The sequence below is a fragment of the Paramisgurnus dabryanus genome, chromosome 4 (genome assembly GCF_030506205.2).
Source record: "Paramisgurnus dabryanus chromosome 4, PD_genome_1.1, whole genome shotgun sequence".
NCBI lineage: Eukaryota > Metazoa > Chordata > Actinopteri > Cypriniformes > Cobitidae > Paramisgurnus > Paramisgurnus dabryanus.
The window spans coordinates 43850904-43868882 of record NC_133340.1 but is presented as its reverse complement, the minus strand read 5'-3'; the positions used below and the strand labels follow the sequence as shown (position 1 = coordinate 43868882).

Below are 17979 nucleotides of genomic sequence, written 5' to 3'. Positions count from 1 at the left end.
AATAAAATGAGACGTTTAAAAAAAGAAACAAACCCATTTACATACATAAAATAGATTCAAATAGTGCAAAAAGTGTCTTAAAAGTTTTTTGCTACATGTTGCTTGCTGAGGTTGCATGTCACAATACTTTTGATGCTCAGCCAGACCACTGTTAAAAGGCACCTTGTGTTTGAGTTCAAGAATATCTTGCTGGAAATGGCCCCCCAAGTTATTTCAATGACCCTGTGAAGCACAAATAAAAGACAAAGAGATTTGATTCCTAATGATTAAATGTTTGTAGTTTTTTTTAAATATCAAACAATCTATCCGCACTTCCAGTGAAACGCTATGGCCACATTAACATCAGAATTTGGGACTCCCAACAAATCATGTTAAATGTGTGACTCAAATTATCTTAAACGATGCGTCTTCCTACAACTTCCCGCAATAGTCTCTGTATAAGTATACAGAGTAAGTACAGTAAGATAAGTATCATGGTTTTAGACTATACAAAATGGGTACAATTCTATAATTGTTTATATGAAGCCACATTGAGATCCTCATATCTATGGTATTGTGTATTTATTCGCAGCCAATGATGCCCGGTAAAGATCCGGCATGGTGCCGGATAACTTTAAGCCCTGTAAAAGTTACACAATGCACCTTGGCGTACAGTCACACATTGGCAGACGCATGAGGCAAGCAATTATTTCACTAGTTGAAACTGTTTTTACGCAATCATTGCTGTTGACACTGCAAATATGCAAATGAAAATGCTAAGCTAGGGTTAAGCAATGTACAGTGGAAAACGTCAGATTATGAATACCCAGGATTACCCTGGTAAAGTATGAGCAGTGTCAAACAAATTCTATTTACCCACGGTTTAGTATGGCCTGGGGTTAACATTTCAGTATTTAGTATCAATGAGTCTTTTACATTTATAGAATGTGGTTGTCGCCCTCGACTTTAAAACAGAACTACCATATTGTGCTCACGTGGAAACTTATCAACACGTAAATAATTTTTCACAAAGTAGAAAAATTTAGATAATGCTAAAAGACTTACCAAGCACAAAGTCACACCACCTTGCTCCCAGAACACCCCTGCTGCTCCTTGATTGTCTGAGCATTTTTGCTGGGGGAGATGGACTTGTGCCGGAGCTTTTCCATTTCTTTCTTTTTTTTCCTCCAGTGCTCTGGCATTTTGGGGAGGAGGGCAGCTGTACTGGAGAGTTAACTGCCCCTCCCACCGTAATGTCCGCATTTCTCTCATTTTCCTCTTCCTCTGAAGAGACATCACATAGCTTTACTGTGCAAATGTTACATTCCTCTGTCGTTGACTTCGTGTTTGGGGAGTTGATCTTTTTCAGAAATACACTGCACTCCTTCAGGGATTCTGGGCTCCATGCTTTGGAGCTGATTCTGTTCTTCGAAATTTTTGAAATCCCCTGCATTTTCTGAGAAGCTCTGATAATACCTGGATTTTTTACTGAATGCTTTAATGTGTTGTACATTTTCATAATTGGTGCAGGTGTCTTGTTAACAAAGCTATGCATTTCTTTTAAAAGTTCAACAGTATGAGCACCTGTAGTCATTGTTCTCGTCTGACCGCTATAGATTTTGTGACACCTACCAGAAAATGTTTTTCTGCATCTGGTTTGAAACTTCAGTCTCGCTCGAAGCAAAGCAGTTCTGTAGTCTACCCATGTGCATGTAGGCCTAGACAACTGCTGCCCAGTGTCATTCCTCAGTTTATATGGTTCTGTGTTAAAGAGCTTTTTCTGGACTTGTGACCTCCTTGCCTTGTACAACATTTCCTGTGCTTGCTTGTGCATTAATGGACTCTTTGGGACAACTTTAGCAAATTTTTTGACATGTTTCCTGAGCCGCTCTGCTTGTGGACTAGGGCAAACATTCACTTTACAATTAGGTCTGCTGGGGTTGTAGTGAAAAGCCTCCTCCTTGGGATTTCTTACACTTGCTTTCTTGACAATTGCAAGGGACTGAGTTTCAGTGGTCTGCATAAACCAAGAACAGAGTTTATCAATATCGTAGTTATTCTCAAAAAGCATTTTGATGGCAGAAGCCGATTTCTTAGCAGAACCATGAAGCCTCCTACAGGTTTTTGGGTTAGGATTTGTTTTCATCTCTGCCTTGTTGGCCTCGAAGACATCCGATACCCAGGTATTGGACATAAATCTGATCCTCCTGGTTAACTCTTCGTTTAGGGTCTCCGGTGATGCTGAGGTGGTCCACCACCTGAAACCCTCATTTGATGAGAAAATTGGGTCAACTGAAACTGCAGAGAAACGGACAATGTCTTGCATGCAACTAACATTCTTGGTCTTAATTGAAAGTGCATTGTTTAGGGGCTCTTCATTTTTAGTCTTCGCAGAATGGCCAGCATCACTGCTGGCCTTACTTAGCAGTAGTTTTCGGGACCTACGAACCAACGCGCAGGACCTGGCAGTAGCAACAGAGTGAAGCAAATGAATGGAGGGCTTTCGTTCTCTAACAGAATGTCTCACCGGTTTAAGTGGCCCTCTGGAATTCTGACTGCATTTTTCCGGTGCATTCAGTGCATCCTTTTGAACGTCAGTAGGAATATCGATTGTCTTCTGCTCTTTGGAGGGTTGAAATTCGACGAGAAGACTCCTTCGGAGCAGATGTGAATCTTTTGTATCTCTTTTCATGTGTATCTTTCTTTGCCTTGGTGATTCTGATGTGACCGTGACAGATATTCCAGAAATCTTGACCTTGGGAGGTCTTCCAGGTTTTCTAGACACGGCCATGTCACTCTGCCTTTGACATTTGATGTTGCTACTGGAAGAGACTGTGCATTTCTTATCTTCAAAAGGCATAACAAAATTGAGGTCTTTTAGCTGTTCTTTGGCCATTTGATCTTTACTAGTTATTTTTCCAGAACAGGTTTCACTGTACCTGTCACTATTAGACACTTCATAATCATTCTGGTATGCTGAGAAATTATCAAAATCCTCAGAAACAACTCTCCTTGCCTTTCTTGATCTCCCATAAACTATGGTAATTTTTAGATTTTTGTTTCCATCATCCTTACAAGACATTTCTGTTGTTCTATGATCCACCGTACTGGAACCAGTCTTACCCGTTGAATCATTTGAATCTGTCATTTTTGGTTTTGGAGGTCTGCCAATGGGACGTTTAACAGACTTAAAAATATGTGGTCCTAATTTTTTAGGGCGCCCAGGGCGTCTTTTTACTGGGGAGGTTTGATGTGCAATTTGTATTGTTTCTGGGTTATCGCTTTCATCTTTTGAACAACTGGGCAATAATGCTACCGGTAAAAGTACTTCTTTTGGTGAGGAACAACAGTCAACAGTTCTCCCTGAAGCAGCTTCCATGACTGAATCTTTTTCTTCAAAGACACTGCCTGCCCATGAGGATTCCACACATGGATCAAACATCTCTTCACGTGAATTTGAACTATTGGTGGCTGCTTTGAGTGTATATTTTACACCATCTTCACTAGTCACAGAAGAAACAAACATTAGCTTTATTGGACTACTATATTTTAGTCCTCTCTGGCTTTTTTTAGCATGTTGTACACCCTCAATGGTAGTAGAGTTAGGCATAGTTTCAGTAGGACTGTTTGAGACAGTGTCTAGACTCCTAGTTCTGTGGGGTTTAGATCTTTTTGACGGTGATGTGGAATTTTGGCACATTTTCCTTTTACTTGGACTTTCTTTAAGGGCATTCTTTCCACCATTCTCGTGCTCACAAAGTGACTCTTTTTTGAACAAAATGTTATCTTTCAGTAAAGCTACGTTTTGTGGCAAATCACAACCTTGGTTTTTATCTTCAGGTATGAATGGCTGTTTATTACATATAGTAATTGGCTGGACAGTATCTTCTGTGGAACAAAGTGTTGTTGAGGTGCCATCTATAGAGGAATGCTTGATGAATATACTTTCTGAAAAACAAGCAGCAAAATACATCTTTCGTGGCTCAGTGACATAGGAAGAAAAACGCTGGGGTGGGACAATATTTCGTCTGGACCTTCCAACCTGAAGAGTCAGATTTTTTTCTTTTCGTGTTTTTCTTTTCACCTTCCGGTGACAAGTAGATGGCTGTGATTGTGCCGTTTTACCAGGAGACAGGTGTTCTGAAAGACCAGTATCATGTGATTGAGCTTCTTGATTACTCTGCATGTTTTCAGTTTGTGCGTTTAAATTTACTATAAAATCTTTTAGGGGCTCTTTGTCCACTGTCTTGGGTCCTCTTTCCCCCTTTCTGCCATTAGATGGTTCAACAGCAGCATGTGTGGGGTAAGAAGGTTTAATGTTTTTTTGGCTTCTCTCTGAAACCATCTTCCGCCTGAAGTGTGGTGGACTAAGTCTGGCCAAATCTCTCTTGATTTGTAAGCTCTGACGCCTTGATGATGAAAGGTCAGGCGACTTGCTCATGGCATCTAAAATTTCCAGTCTCCTACGAGAACGCGTTTGAGGGGATCGCTGTCCTGTGGCTACATGCTGTTCTAAAAGATCATTGAGGTTGTAATCTTTATCACTACTGTTGTGTAGCACAGTCGTTATAATTTCTGTCAAATGTGTATCATCTTTTGTCTCGGAGATCCGACTTGAATGATTAAGAAGAGTCTGTTCTCGCTCTGATGGCTGGATACTCTTGAGCTTTTCAGTGACCCTTTCCATTAGATCTCCTATTAATGATCCACACTGGTCATTCTCTTTTTGTGTATAAGACATCAAAAACTTGTCACAATGCTTGTCCGGAGATCTTGGACAAATAGGAGGATTAGAGTGCAGAGGTGGGTGTTCATCCTCTGTTCTGCGAGGTAGAAGAGGAGGTGGTGCCTTGCAGTCCTGAAGAGGGAAGATGCTGGTCTTGACAGTCATTTTACACTCTGTGTCCACAGGCTTTGGTGAGAGTGGTGGTGGGGAGGGGCTACGGCTTTCTCTACATCCATTATGAGAGTTACAATCATTCTGAATTGGAATTGGGGCATCTCTTTTAAAAGAAATGCAAGCATGATTACCATTTTGCTGATGCTGGCACAAGGGTATTTTTGAATGACAAACAGTGGGGATAGAACCGATAAGATGGCCAACACATGGCATAGATATATTTTGGCAGGAATGATTATGCAGGTTTATCAGACTAACATTTACAGGAGGAATTGTGCATGATGAAGGTCTACAAGCTGTTCTGCAACAAGTGCCAGCAGTCACAGAGCAGTCATTTAATGCAAGTGTAGGGATTTCATCAAGTTTTTTGTTAGCATGGCTGCAGGGGGGTTCACTGGGGTTCACAGGGCACTGTCGTCTATGATCGTTACGCAAAGTAACAAAGATGCAGTCTTCCTGCATGTCCATTAAAATGCGATAAAGAAGCAGTCTATGACGAGAACAAAGCATTGACAAGACCTTTTCCAACACAGTCACTTTCTTGGTCTCTGGAGCCTTAGAATCACCCTCCTTCCCCAGTGTGGATTGGTCTTCCTCGTTCGGCCCTAAGGAACTATACAGATAAATGGGATAAATCATTTAATCATGTATGCAAACTAAACTACCACTATAAGCTCTTTAGATTACTCAATTATAAAAATATCTTAAATTCCTTAAAGTGAGACTTAATGTTTGCAATAACAAAAACTACATTTCATATTCACTAGTCTCCATTTTAAGTGGTTAAAAAACCTTTTATAAAAGTTGTCCTTAAAATTTTGAACAATACCTGTTCTTGTCTTAGGACAACTTGGATGAACTTTTTTGATCCACTCCAAATGTTGACTAGTGTACTATCAAATCAAGCATGTATTGAAAGATTCAGGAGAGAAAAAAAAAAACAGACAAACAATGCCATAAACAGAACAGTTTTATTGAGAACTTGAAGGCAAAGGATGGCGATTGTAGCAACGCTTCAACCCAATAAACTTTATGAATAAAATTCAATCAAATTCTTTTAAGAAACCTGATTTACTTTGTCACCTGATAAATTAGTGTTTTTTGACAAAACAAATAAGATTTCACAGACTTGTCTATTTTGAAACTGAAATAATTATGAACCCATTAAAGGTAATATAGACCGATTAAGGGTTGGAGGTTAGATGTTATGAGAAATTACAATAAAATAGTTTCCAAAAAACTTGCCTTCAGTATTTCATCTTATTACCTAAAATTAATTAAATTCTTGCTTTATGCCAATTTTAAATAGTCTTAAAAATCTAAAATGTTAAAAAAAAGACTACACAATATAAACACATGTTAAGGATCAATTAGCTTTCTTCAGTTTATCCCCATGTCAAGTAATATTAAAGAAGTAATAGATTAAATAGAAATTAACCTGACTGGAGTAAATCACATGTTGAGGAACATTACAAGACAATGAACTCACTTATGCATGCAAGTGCAGTAAAGCATTTTAACAAATAAATGTGCAAGAGCAAAAGTGCTTTAACACAAAACCAACACGTTTAAATGACATATTCGGATTACATTAAAAGAAACAACACACAACACAAATATAGTTTAAAATCAATAGTACAAAATCAATCTTAGTGCAACAAATAGATGCATAAATAACCGATTGCAAAGTGATTTATATCTTGCACTTTTTTTGAATTAAATTATAAATACACAGAAAGGCCTAAACTGGTGATTTATCAACTTAAATCATCAACCTATGATCAAGCCAAACTGTCTCAAATACAAAAAAGCGGATAATTAAATTTACATTTAACTTTTCTTGAATTGACCAACCATACTTGGATCTTCAACAGAATCCTAAGGGTGCCTATTTAGATAGAAAATAACAGCTTGATCACTTCAACTTTCATAGGATTGTTGTTACCCTGAGAATACTCAATGCGTTTTGGAATTTTATAGGACACTAACATTAGGAGAACATGTGAAATGTGGGAAATATGTTAACAGTGCCCCTAAGACTACCACACTTTTAGTATGAACCACTTTTTAAGATTTAAAAAAAGTGGCTGGCCTGCAACAGATTATCCCTTAGAAAAACCGAACTATTTAACTGCTGTACATTGGTAATCACTGTATAGAAATCCACAACGATATGTAAATCCTTTTCAAAGGTTTTCTTATGTCAAACTGCTACTTGACTGCAGAATAACCGAGAAGTAGCTATAAGGGCAGGCACTGTTTTGTTACGTTTAAAGAGCTGTCAAGAACATTCAGTGTAGTTGATAATTAAATTTAAGAATATATCATTATGTCTGTTTTTAGGGGGGTGGGGGTCATAACTCAAACACACAATAGGTAAATCACGTACAGAACATTCACAACACAAAGATAACACGTTAACATTGCATATGGAAAAACGACTTATTTCCAAAGCTTCAAATCACAAGATTCACGTAATGCTTCAGCTACACTCTGCAAAGCACTTATACTTGTGATTCAGATATTTTATCTAGACTATGAAGTAAAAAGGCCAATCAAAGTCAACATATGGCCATATTCTTCACCGCAATATCCTGCATCACAAATATATGTGCATCTTCTGTAAAGTGCAACTGAATGGAAAAAACTACAAGAGTTTCTAAAACCCCATAAAAATATGTCCATGCTATAAATAAGGACTTGGATGCATTACCGGTATCAAAGTGAAACTGTATAATAGGTCATTAAAAGCTATAGTAATCATTAATATGAGAAAACAACTGAGCAGCAAAACTACAGAAACCTGGCTATACGAACAAAGCAATTCAGAGTAGCACCATGTTTGCATGTATGTCCCATGTTGAGCATATCACGTAATTGGGACCTGGACGAGGAGAAATTCTGATTTAAGATCAGAAGCACCCTACTCTGATCCGCTTCGTTCATGGAGTGCGTATATGGAATGGGAAAATGACCCTGAAATGTTTTGGTTACAGCGGACAAATAATGCAATGATGCCTTTAGTGCGAAAAACAGCACAGAATTTAAAGCAGCAATAGGAATATTTTGATGACGATTTCAGTAGTTTTAAGTACTGATAAAGTAATAAATATTAATCTAATGTTATAAAACATTCACTGTGACTACCATCAAACTTTTTCACCAGTGCATTTTGACATGCATTACGTTGCATTTCCAGCTTACCCCAATATGATTTGCTGCACATATTTGCAGAAAAAAAGGAAAAGGGGCAAAACATAAAAGCTAAAGTAATGCATATATAGAATTAGAAAACTTTTAAGAACTTGAGAAATGTTGGTGCAGAATGTAGGAAGCCACATCCACAAAAAGCCTGAGATGGTCCAAGCCTTCACTCCAATGATCTAATCCAATTACTCAACGCAACTAAATTTAAACTTTAGTTTTCAACAACAACAAAAACCTCAAAGCAGCTGCTGGAGTGAAAACGTGTACCTATATCTACCAATTGCATATAGGGATGGACATTCCCAAGTGGTGAGATAAATAAAACATTACAATGTACCCAGGTTGTCACATATAAAATACTGTGTTAAAAGACTTGAAATAAAAAAAACGACCAGTCGCTACAAAGACTAATAGTGTGTAAGCTGCATACAACAATCATTTATAAGCTGAGATTAGCTTATGTGTGAACAAAACCTGAATATTTCTTAGTTTTAAAATTGTACTTAACTTAAAAATCAACAGTGCTTTACTACATTTTAAATATATATTCATATTAGATATCCACAGTGAAACCCCTGAATAAACTTTTTAAAGGCATGTTTTGTGATTTGATGAAATGTACCATTTAACCTGTGGTTGAAAATTCAAGTGTTTTTTCCAAGTCTAAATGAGGTCCTGACTGCACGTTTAAAACGAGAAAAACGTATGTTGGCTGTAATTCAGACGATGTGTGTTGGTTAAAACCATCTCTAGGAAACAGCTGAGGTTTTGGTTTTGAATTAAGACTGTTTGTAGGCAGTAGTTGAGGCATTGGTTGTTGTCCCTGACTTTCCAGAGCCTGAGCTTGCTGCTTCGACAAGGCGGGGCTTCTTTTTTGGTGGGGTCTTGAGCATGCCCGTTCTTTCTTTAACTTTGTACTCGAGGGTGCTGTGTGGCACCCCATAGATGCCTTGCGCTTTCGACACGCTCATCTTCCCGCCGATCACCATGGCTATGGCCTCCTCTAGGATATCGTGGTCGTATTGACGATAACGACCGCGTTTCTTTCGTGGCTGCTTGTCTCGATTTCCATCATCTTCACAGTCAACCAAGCTTCCGGTGACACTCCCGCCAACGCACCCGTTCTTAAGATTCAGACACAGTGGAGGCAGATCCCCCTGGAGCAGATATGATGAGTCCAGACCCGAATGGCTTTCGACCAAGCCCTGTTTGGGGAGAATGGTCTTCAGCTTGTGGAGAGCAGCAGAGCCATTAGAACCTTTGTTGGCCTGGTAAACAGCATCCACCAGGCCGGCCAGATCTAGCTGGGCTTTGGGCTGAGCACTTGAGCGTACCTGAGGGATTCGGATGTGCACAGCTGGCCCAGTGGTAGGACTCTGAGGAGGCGTGGCCGGCTCAGAGCTAGCAAGAGGCTGCTCTCGCAGCTGTGAGACCATTCTCTGCAAGGTTAAGTGGTGAAGGTATGACGAGGCAGCCACCGCTGCCGGGAACTTCAGCTCAGTGTGCTCTTTTGATGTAAATTTACATTTTCCTACTTCAGATTGCTCCGACTGAGAGCGAGCCCAGGCTGCTACCTTCTGCAGGATAAGCCGGGTGTCGCTGGATGGCCACGCCGTGTCCGTTCCCCTGCCGTTCTCTCCAAACATCTGTGGTCCTCCTGCCTTCCACTCTGATGATAAGGCCTCGGTCTGGAGCTGTAAAGTTTTCTGAGGTATGCCGTATAATATGGCTGCTTTGTGAATGTCCAGTGATCCCGACCGAATATCTTTCAAGGCTTTGGAGAGCAAACCTTCTGCAAACTCAGAGCTGCGATCCAAATAGTCCTCTCCAATTGGGCTCCTAAGGGGAGGTGGGTGGGAGGATGAGAAACGAATGGGTGAGCGGACCATTGACAGGACGCACTCAGGGTCCACTCCTTTACTGCCTTGTCTTTTGGTAACATCACTCGCTTCTCAATTGTCTGTATAACACAAAGCCTCTGAGTCGTTTGAGGGTAAACACTTTGTTTTTGGCCTTAGGTTGCAAACGATACTTCTTGGAAGGACAGTCTCTCGTCAATCGTGTGGTGAAAGACAAGCGTCTACGGAAGTACTTCCAGTATCTTTGCAATGCAGCTGCATTTTGTAAGGTATTTCTCCTATTTATTTCTCGTGTGAAAATAAGTTTGCATAAATAAACGAATAGATAAATAAACAAATAATACAGCCAGCACAGAGGAACAAGTGAAGTGCCTGACTGTTGGCAAATGTGACGTTACCTTCCAACAAGTTAGAAAAGAGTCAACCCTTTGGCAGTGCAACAAAATAAGCACTAAACTCTACAATAAAAACATTTAAAATGTTTGGGCAGGCAAATCTGATATGAAATAAAGAAATAATACATGTTCTCTGAAACTTGGTACTTCAGGTGCATAAATTTAAAACAACCAAAAAATTATATCCACATAATAAATAAAAATTCATATTAAACAGGCCCAGAAATTGTAATTATTTGTATATATATAATAAAATATTTATTCAAACTTTTGCATAGTGAAAAAAGTGCAGTGAATGTTCTGTTCTTATCTTTCTTTTCCTCTTGTTTCCTCATCCTGCACTTTAAATTTCACTATGTAAATGTGAAAAATATGTATTTTACTAACCACTTTAGTCTGAAACTTTATTCAGATCAAAACTATTTTCTTGTTCTCAGACACAAATTACCAAAACAGAATAAAAATGTAACAAAGGATTAGTTACAGTTAGAGCTAAGTTAGTTTTATAAAATACCCAAGTTAATTTCACTTTGCAGTATTAAAATATCAGCTACAAGACTTTTAGGATCAAGACAATGGGTGCTTCTCAATTTGCTTCCTTGTTACATGGCATCAACGTCCTACATCCTACGACCCGAAACCAGTCAAGCTCCACCATCTTTTAGGACATCTCGATTCTTTAGTTGCAGTGTAAGGAGGCCATGAACAAAAAAAGTGAACTACCTGAGGAGTCGTGAGCGAGTGTTTTATCGAATTAACTCCTCCACTTTCATATGGTCACATTACATTCAAACACGCATAAATATTAGTATTAATTATAAATTATTGTAAATTTAGACTCATTTCAGTAAGTATATATAATATTTATGGACACCTATCATTCATTTTAGGGCACTTTAAATAATTCGATTTTTCTGTAGTGAGGCTATAAGCTCTTAGCTCAAGTAGGTGTTTAACTTTGTTTTTCTTGTTCCATATTTTTTAGTTTTTTAATGCACCTGATTTTTTATAATAAATGATTAACTTTATATAGAGGGTGAGGATATGCCATTTACTTAATGCTTAGACTCCTCCGTCTCTCATCTTTCCTTCGCATTCTAGGGGGGTGGAGCTAAGACGCGAGGAAAGGAAGCAAGGAAACGAGTATGCACAAAAAAGAATTGAGAAGCACCCAAAGAGTCAAACACACAACACGAAAATCCAAAGTACTCACCCTGAAACTTCTTGTTGAATAGATGCCTTTTCTGAAGATGAGCTTTTCTTTGAAAGATCAAGTACTCCGTCTACTATGAAAAGCAATCCATGAAAAATAAGGAATTATTATCTGCACTGCCTTAAGCAAAAAAGTATTTATAAAAAACTGGGTAAACAAATATTTTAACTGAATATTTTTACTATTCAGAGCTAGGCAAAATTGATGAACAGACATAGTGAGATGCATCTTCTAAAATCAGAAAATACCAATAATACCATTCAAGTACTCAAGATTTGTTTATAGTGGATACCTTGTTGCAGAGCCTGGGAAGCTCGGCTGACGGTGAGGTCCAGGGGCCCATCAGGATCCGGTTGGTGAGGAAGAGGCTCAGAGTTGTCGCTTAGGCCGTTCAAGCCTTCATGAGCCTGACTTTTAGAAGCATATTCCAAGGCAAACCGCTGAATCATCTTACGCATCAACTCCTGCGCCACCAACGGTATACTGGAATCGCAGCTCTGAGGGAATTCTGGGAAATTAGTGAAAAACAAAGCAAGGAATAAAGATCTGATGCAGCAGCAAAAAGAGCGTACACAGAGAATTTTCCTCTTGTACAAGCACCTTTTGTTTCTAACTGAATTTTTTGAGTACGCTGTGTACGACAAATTAAAAGCAACAGAGAGACAACAACCATAAGAAAAAAACTAGATCCCTCCCTTTTAATCATGTTTAGGTTACTCAAATCAATCCATTATGCAAAAATAGCCAACTTTCCTACAAATTTTATGTGGCCATAGTTTTATGAAAAAGTGCATAAAGACTGTCTTGTATGATAGCTGTCAGAATAGAATTAATACGACAATCACCCTTCTTGCGAAATATAGCATGGAGGAATCGGTCTGCTTGGCACTGGAGTTTATCAGAGATGGACAGGCCCTGAGGTGAGGGGGTTTCAGCAGGTGTTGGCGACGTGGGCATGACCACAGCAGAAGAATGATCCTGTCATGAAGTGCAATGATTGGTCATTTAAAGTTACAGTTTTTGTCTTAAATGGTACAAACAGCCGATTATGGTCTCACAGGCTCCATTATATTGTTAAGATTATGCTTTTGTCCAAGAGCAACAGCTGCTAAACAAGCAAAACTACTCATACTATGCAATTGTCAAAACAGGCCCTTCTTAGTGGCATACTTACAGTTAGCACACCTTTTAAGTGGCTTTTGAGGGTTGACTTACATTTAGTTTTTCTAGCTGCAGGTTGCAGAAAGAGCAGTTTGCATCCATAGACCAATCATCCACAGTCTCTGGTTCACACTCTGGGGAAGAATCATAAAAATTGCCGTCAGTGCCAATCAGATATGAAGTACTGGAATAGATGTAATGCACAGATCTAATGCACACACATAATAAGAACTCACCATCAAATATATTGAGATCCTGCAGCAGTCTTGGTCCATATATTCCCTCCAGTATGCTTTCAAACCCTGCAATCAAAGACATTATCATCTTACAAACATGAAATCTTAACCTTAACAATGTTGGCTATTTGTCACCTCTGTCAAAAATGAAATAATGACATTGACTGAATGCTCTCGGCATGTATTATATGTTAATCAAATACTTTCACTTTAAATGTGCTTAACCCCAGCCTCGTGCATACAGAAATACCACTTTGTTATCAGAATCCGCTAAATGCCACACTGTAGGCTATGCATAGCTCAGCTTAGCCGGATGCGACCTTGCCCAAAATGTAACGATGTGTCCGTTCTACGTGATTGGTCCACTAGAACCCCTTCCATTTTACATAGTTATTATACCATATTACAAGGGTATTGTACATACCAGTTCCTGGACATCCATCTAGTGTCATTTTCCTTTATTAGTACATAAAATGTAAGCCTGTCCATTTTGCATGAGATCTGTTTTCTGATATACTGTAGTGTTGCATATGGTCACATCATGAAATCCAGATTAAACAAATAAAGTATTATTTTGTTAGTATTTTATTTAGATCTATTCTAAAATTATTTATTTACATATCACGATTTAAGCATAATTTATTATTTTCCATCAACTCACAAACCGGCTGCAATTCCTCAGCAAACCACTAGGGGTTTGCGAAACACTAAAGTACAGTAAATGAGAACCATGTATTAACCGTTTGTGGTCTCAGAGTTCTTTACAACATGGGACAAATTGCTTGCGATAATAAATGGGATATTGCCTAGCTTATCAGTGAACTACAGCTCTGTGTAAATGCCGCTCTATCTAAAAGAAGGTGTAGAAACAGACAAAGGATAACATGAATGTCTGCTGCTTTCAAAGAATCCTTCAAATTGAGATGTTCTTCAATGCTGCATGATGAAGTGGCAGCCAAAATATGCAATCTTAAACATGTTACCCGCATGCAACCCGTATGTGGCAGTCACATTGACCACAGCGCCACCTACTGTGTGGTTCAATTTCTTAATTTTTACACTTTGACTTTCACCATTTACAATGTTTCTAATTATAAGTTGGGTAAGAGCACCACCTGGTGGAAAATAGCGGAAATACGGATTGCCGGAAAAACTCGTAATTGGCAGAGGAAGCGTTTTCAACGGCAGGGAAAGAGTTAACATCGCATGTTGAACGTTTTTTCTCATGTGGTACAGATCGGATATGACCCACAAACATGTCAGCAGGAAAAAAGGGCATAGATCCTGATATTCTCAGATCGTTTTCAGGTCTCATTAAAATCTGGAAATAAATCAGATATGAATCTGATACATGCGGGTTTGCAATGTAAGCGGAGAGATCAGATATTCCCATCTCAAGACATGTTGCAAGTCATTTATACATTTATAAATCACATGACTCTTCTTAGCAGCGCAATGCAGGATGACGGATCTGCTTAGTGGAGTAATGCTGAAGTTTTATGTGTCGTTACAGAAATAAAGCGGTTGGATTTGAATTAAATCTTTTATGTAAACATATAGGGGCAGTTTCCCAGACAGGGATTAGCTTAAACCAGGACTAGGCCCTAGTTTAATTAGGAAATAGAACTTGTTTTTACAAACATGCCTTACTAAAAACATTACTTGTGTGCTTTTTGAGGCAAAACAAAGGGCACTAATGTATTTTAAAATATGTCAGTGCAAGTTGTTTTCAGTTTGGACATCTTACATTTATTTTAATCTAGGACTAGTCTAATCCCTGTCCGGGAAACCGCCCCATAATCATTTTGTCTTTGTCCACTGCATATTGCAATGTTTTACTTCCTCAGCGGTTTAAGCTGTTCCGGGTCAGTGTGTCTACATTTAATTGTTTTACTAACTGTTAAGTGTAAATGTTGATATCAGATGCATGTAGCTTTAAAAACATGAGTGTGGGCAGGTCGTCATTAAAATCGGATACAGGAAAGAAATCGGAATAGGGCATCAATATTTACGGTGTAAATCGAGCTTAGAGAGTTTTGCCTCTGAACTCTTCATTTAAAACAGGAAATATGTAATTCAGGAAAATTTTTAAGTATACATAAGTTTCAAAGGGCAAGACTCAAACTACAGGCAAGCGAAATGCGAAACCGCCGTTGGTCCCAATGATATATAATGATGATACGGTAACATTAATATTCATGCAAAAGGAGGATGTTCAAATGTCACATCTTTACAAATTGCAAAACATAACTGTCTTTTCCAAAGTAAGTCATTGTCCGCGATTACTGACGCCCTTCACTAAGATTTAATTAACAATATGTCCTTAGAAAACACGTGCAAAAGCTCGTCCAAGTAACGTATTTGTCGTTTTACATTTAACACCAAAGAATCAAATGTTGTCAACGGTTTCATTTGGTTATTTTGTGTTCCGTTGTTCAGTAAACACAAGAATGTATGGTTAACAAACGCCGTCAAACAAAAGTATCAACACCACAGCTTTATCGCACTGCAAATGAATAACAGCTAACGTTACGTGATATCTCATCAACTTTTCGCTTTCAAAGCCTCATCGATTTCAAAGCAAATTGTTCACTTAATGTAAATATTGTCTAATGGCTTAACTTCACAAGTTACTAACACGCTTGTCAACAATGGCAACAGGAAGAAACTGCCATATAATTTATACACGTGATTATTAAGAAATCGTATTTTAATATCTAACGTTAGTTCGATATTAAATATAAAGAGAGTCGATGGGTGCACGGCCAACTCGGTTATCGAGGAATCAAAAAGTCAGGACAAAGAAAATGGAGCCACCGGCAGAGTCCGCTTTGCCGTTTTTTCTGTTAGCTACAAAAAACTAGCCAGGTCTCCAACAGACGCGACGGCTAATGTTATTCTTGAACTTGACACCCGTTCGCTTAGCAACTCCGTAAGCTAACAACGGCTGGGGGATGGGAGTTCAGCGAGACCCGGGCAAAAAAGAAACCGAGCGCGAGACTATACGAACGGTGCATCCAAGAACAGTACGTCCGCGCACACAACCACGCAACCAAACGAGTCTTTGACGCGGCCACTTTGCTCTTACCGACACAATGAATTAGTTTGTGCCTCCACGAGTCGAGTTCCCGCCGGAATCCTTTTCTTTCGACCGTGCATTTGGAGCTGCACTGGGTCGCCATTCTGTCCGTCCACCTTCCCCCGGATCTGAGTGTGACGTCACCACACGTCATCCAAATCCCTGGTTCTGATTGATTGACACGTGTCATAACAGTTTGGGCGGGGCATAGCGATGTAAACAACCACCCCTCTTTTGTGTGTGTGCGTGTGCGCGCGTGTATATATATATATATATATATATATATATATATATATATATATATATATATATATATATATATATATATATATATATATATATATATATATATATATATATATATATATATATATATATAAAATTTCTACCTGTGGTGGGCACAGGTAGAGCGTATTCATTTTGGCTCTTTATATATCAGTTTTTATTTAGCAATACACTAGAAATGTAACAAAAAGCTAATATAATAAAATAATAAATAACAATAATGATAAAAAAGAAGCTGATTGTAATTCTCATTCTTTGTCAAAATGTATTTTAGTATTTCAAAACTCAGTGTCTGAAATATGATATGCTACCCATTCAAAGAATCAGCCAATTCAGATGTCACTTTGGTAAAATCGAATTTCTCAGTACTTTATGCATCAAAGGAATCATTATTATGCATACTGTCCTACTGGGAATTTAAAGTGTGTAATCTACATGCTAACACAAAAACACAAAGGGTGCCCCTCCCCCTTTTGTTCATATGTAGCATGTTTTAATGAGTGTATGTGCAACTGTCCAGAAAGAGAACGGCACACAGAGAGAACAGATGGAGGTAATGCCCAGCTGGGCACCAATGTTAGGAACAGCCACCACACATGGACAACACATACATACACATGCATAGAGCATCACATTTGTTGCCTTTTTTATATTCTTCTGCTCCATATTTTTCCAGTTTTTCAAAAGAAAATTATTCAAGGTTACCTTTGATATTTTACAATAATATCATATAAATAATTTGAAACACATTTTCATGTGTGTAAAATGGGTGCTGATATTAGTCTGCATTGTGTGGATTCATTTTCAAATGATTTTATTCCCTTGGAAATCAGTTTTTACAATACACACAAAAAAATAATTTTACTTGACAATGGTATAGCATAGATCTCAGTTAGAACCAAACGCAAATGAATCTATTAGAAAATAACAGTATCTAAATTGTCCCAACTTTACTAATTTTTACTCTCTCTCTCTGTCTTTCTCTCTCTCCTTCACTCTCTCTTTTTTCTTTGTCTCTTCAGTGTTATCGTTTGCTTTAAGTAAATTTCACCATAATAACTTGGTTTGCTTTCAACAGGTGTAGCGAATCAGCGGGAGGAGGAGAACGGCGTTATTTAAAACACCATAAACCTCCAACCGAAACACTACGGGAATTTAAGGGAATTTGGGGAAATTCCCATATTTAGCTCACATGGAATAATAAGTACAATTAACTAATTAATTATACAAATTATTAAGATTTTAAACTGATTTAGCAGAATAATAATAACAATTAATTAATGTATTTGTCCAGCAAATACTCATAATTGTTCATTTAAGAAGTTAATTCTGTGGCCTTTAGAAAATAACATTCTTACTGCTATAAAGTATTTTTAAGCATGTAGCTTTAAGATCTTAACGGCAGATTAAGTGACATTTATTTCATGAGCATTGAACACAGAAACAATTCAATTGTGAAATGCAAAACCGGTTTATTAAACTACGTTACATTACAAGAACACACAAGACTAACTATACATACAAACAACAAAGAAACATATATGAAAGAGAAAGAATGGAAAATTAAAAGAGAGAGAGAGAGAGAGAGAGAGAGAGAGAGAGAGAGAGAGAGAGTGTAAAAGAAGGGCAATATCACTATAGACTTAACTTCTGCACAAATCATCA

At 38.2% G+C, this 17979-nt stretch overlaps 1 protein-coding gene across 2 annotated transcripts; it reads right to left on the bottom strand.

The window, feature by feature from the left end:
- Nucleotides 1-74: 74 nt before the first annotated feature.
- On the bottom strand, nt 75-16167 carry lcorl (ligand dependent nuclear receptor corepressor-like). 2 transcript variants are annotated; one of them, XM_065254709.1, is made up of 8 exons: nt 16039-16167; nt 12951-13016; nt 12769-12848; nt 12399-12531; nt 11846-12061; nt 11554-11626; nt 1045-5492; nt 75-222 (listed from the first exon to the last, which is right to left on the bottom strand). In XM_065254709.1, exons 1-8 carry the CDS (start codon nt 16130-16132, stop codon nt 209-211), a joined length of 5124 nt encoding a protein of 1707 aa, XP_065110781.1. In that variant the 5' UTR covers nt 16133-16167; the 3' UTR covers nt 75-208. The 2 variants fall into 2 exon arrangements, with proteins under 2 accessions (XP_065110781.1, XP_065110782.1); XM_065254710.1 differs by lacking the exons at nt 75-222; nt 1045-5492 and adding an exon at nt 5837-9925.
- Between the last annotated feature and the right edge of the window lie 1812 nt (nt 16168-17979).

Coding starts and splice junctions, on each gene's coding strand:
- lcorl (XM_065254709.1), bottom strand. CDS start 16,132: ATGGCGACCCAGTGCAGCTCCAAATGCACGGTCGAAAGAAAAGGATTC. Junction 13,017..16,038: donor CAAACTAATTCATTGTGTCG/GTAAGAGCAAAG, acceptor CTTTGATTGCAG/GGTTTGAAAGCATACTGGAG. Junction 12,062..12,398: donor TGCTATATTTCGCAAGAAGG/GTGATTGTCGTA, acceptor CTAATTTCCCAG/AATTCCCTCAGAGCTGCGAT.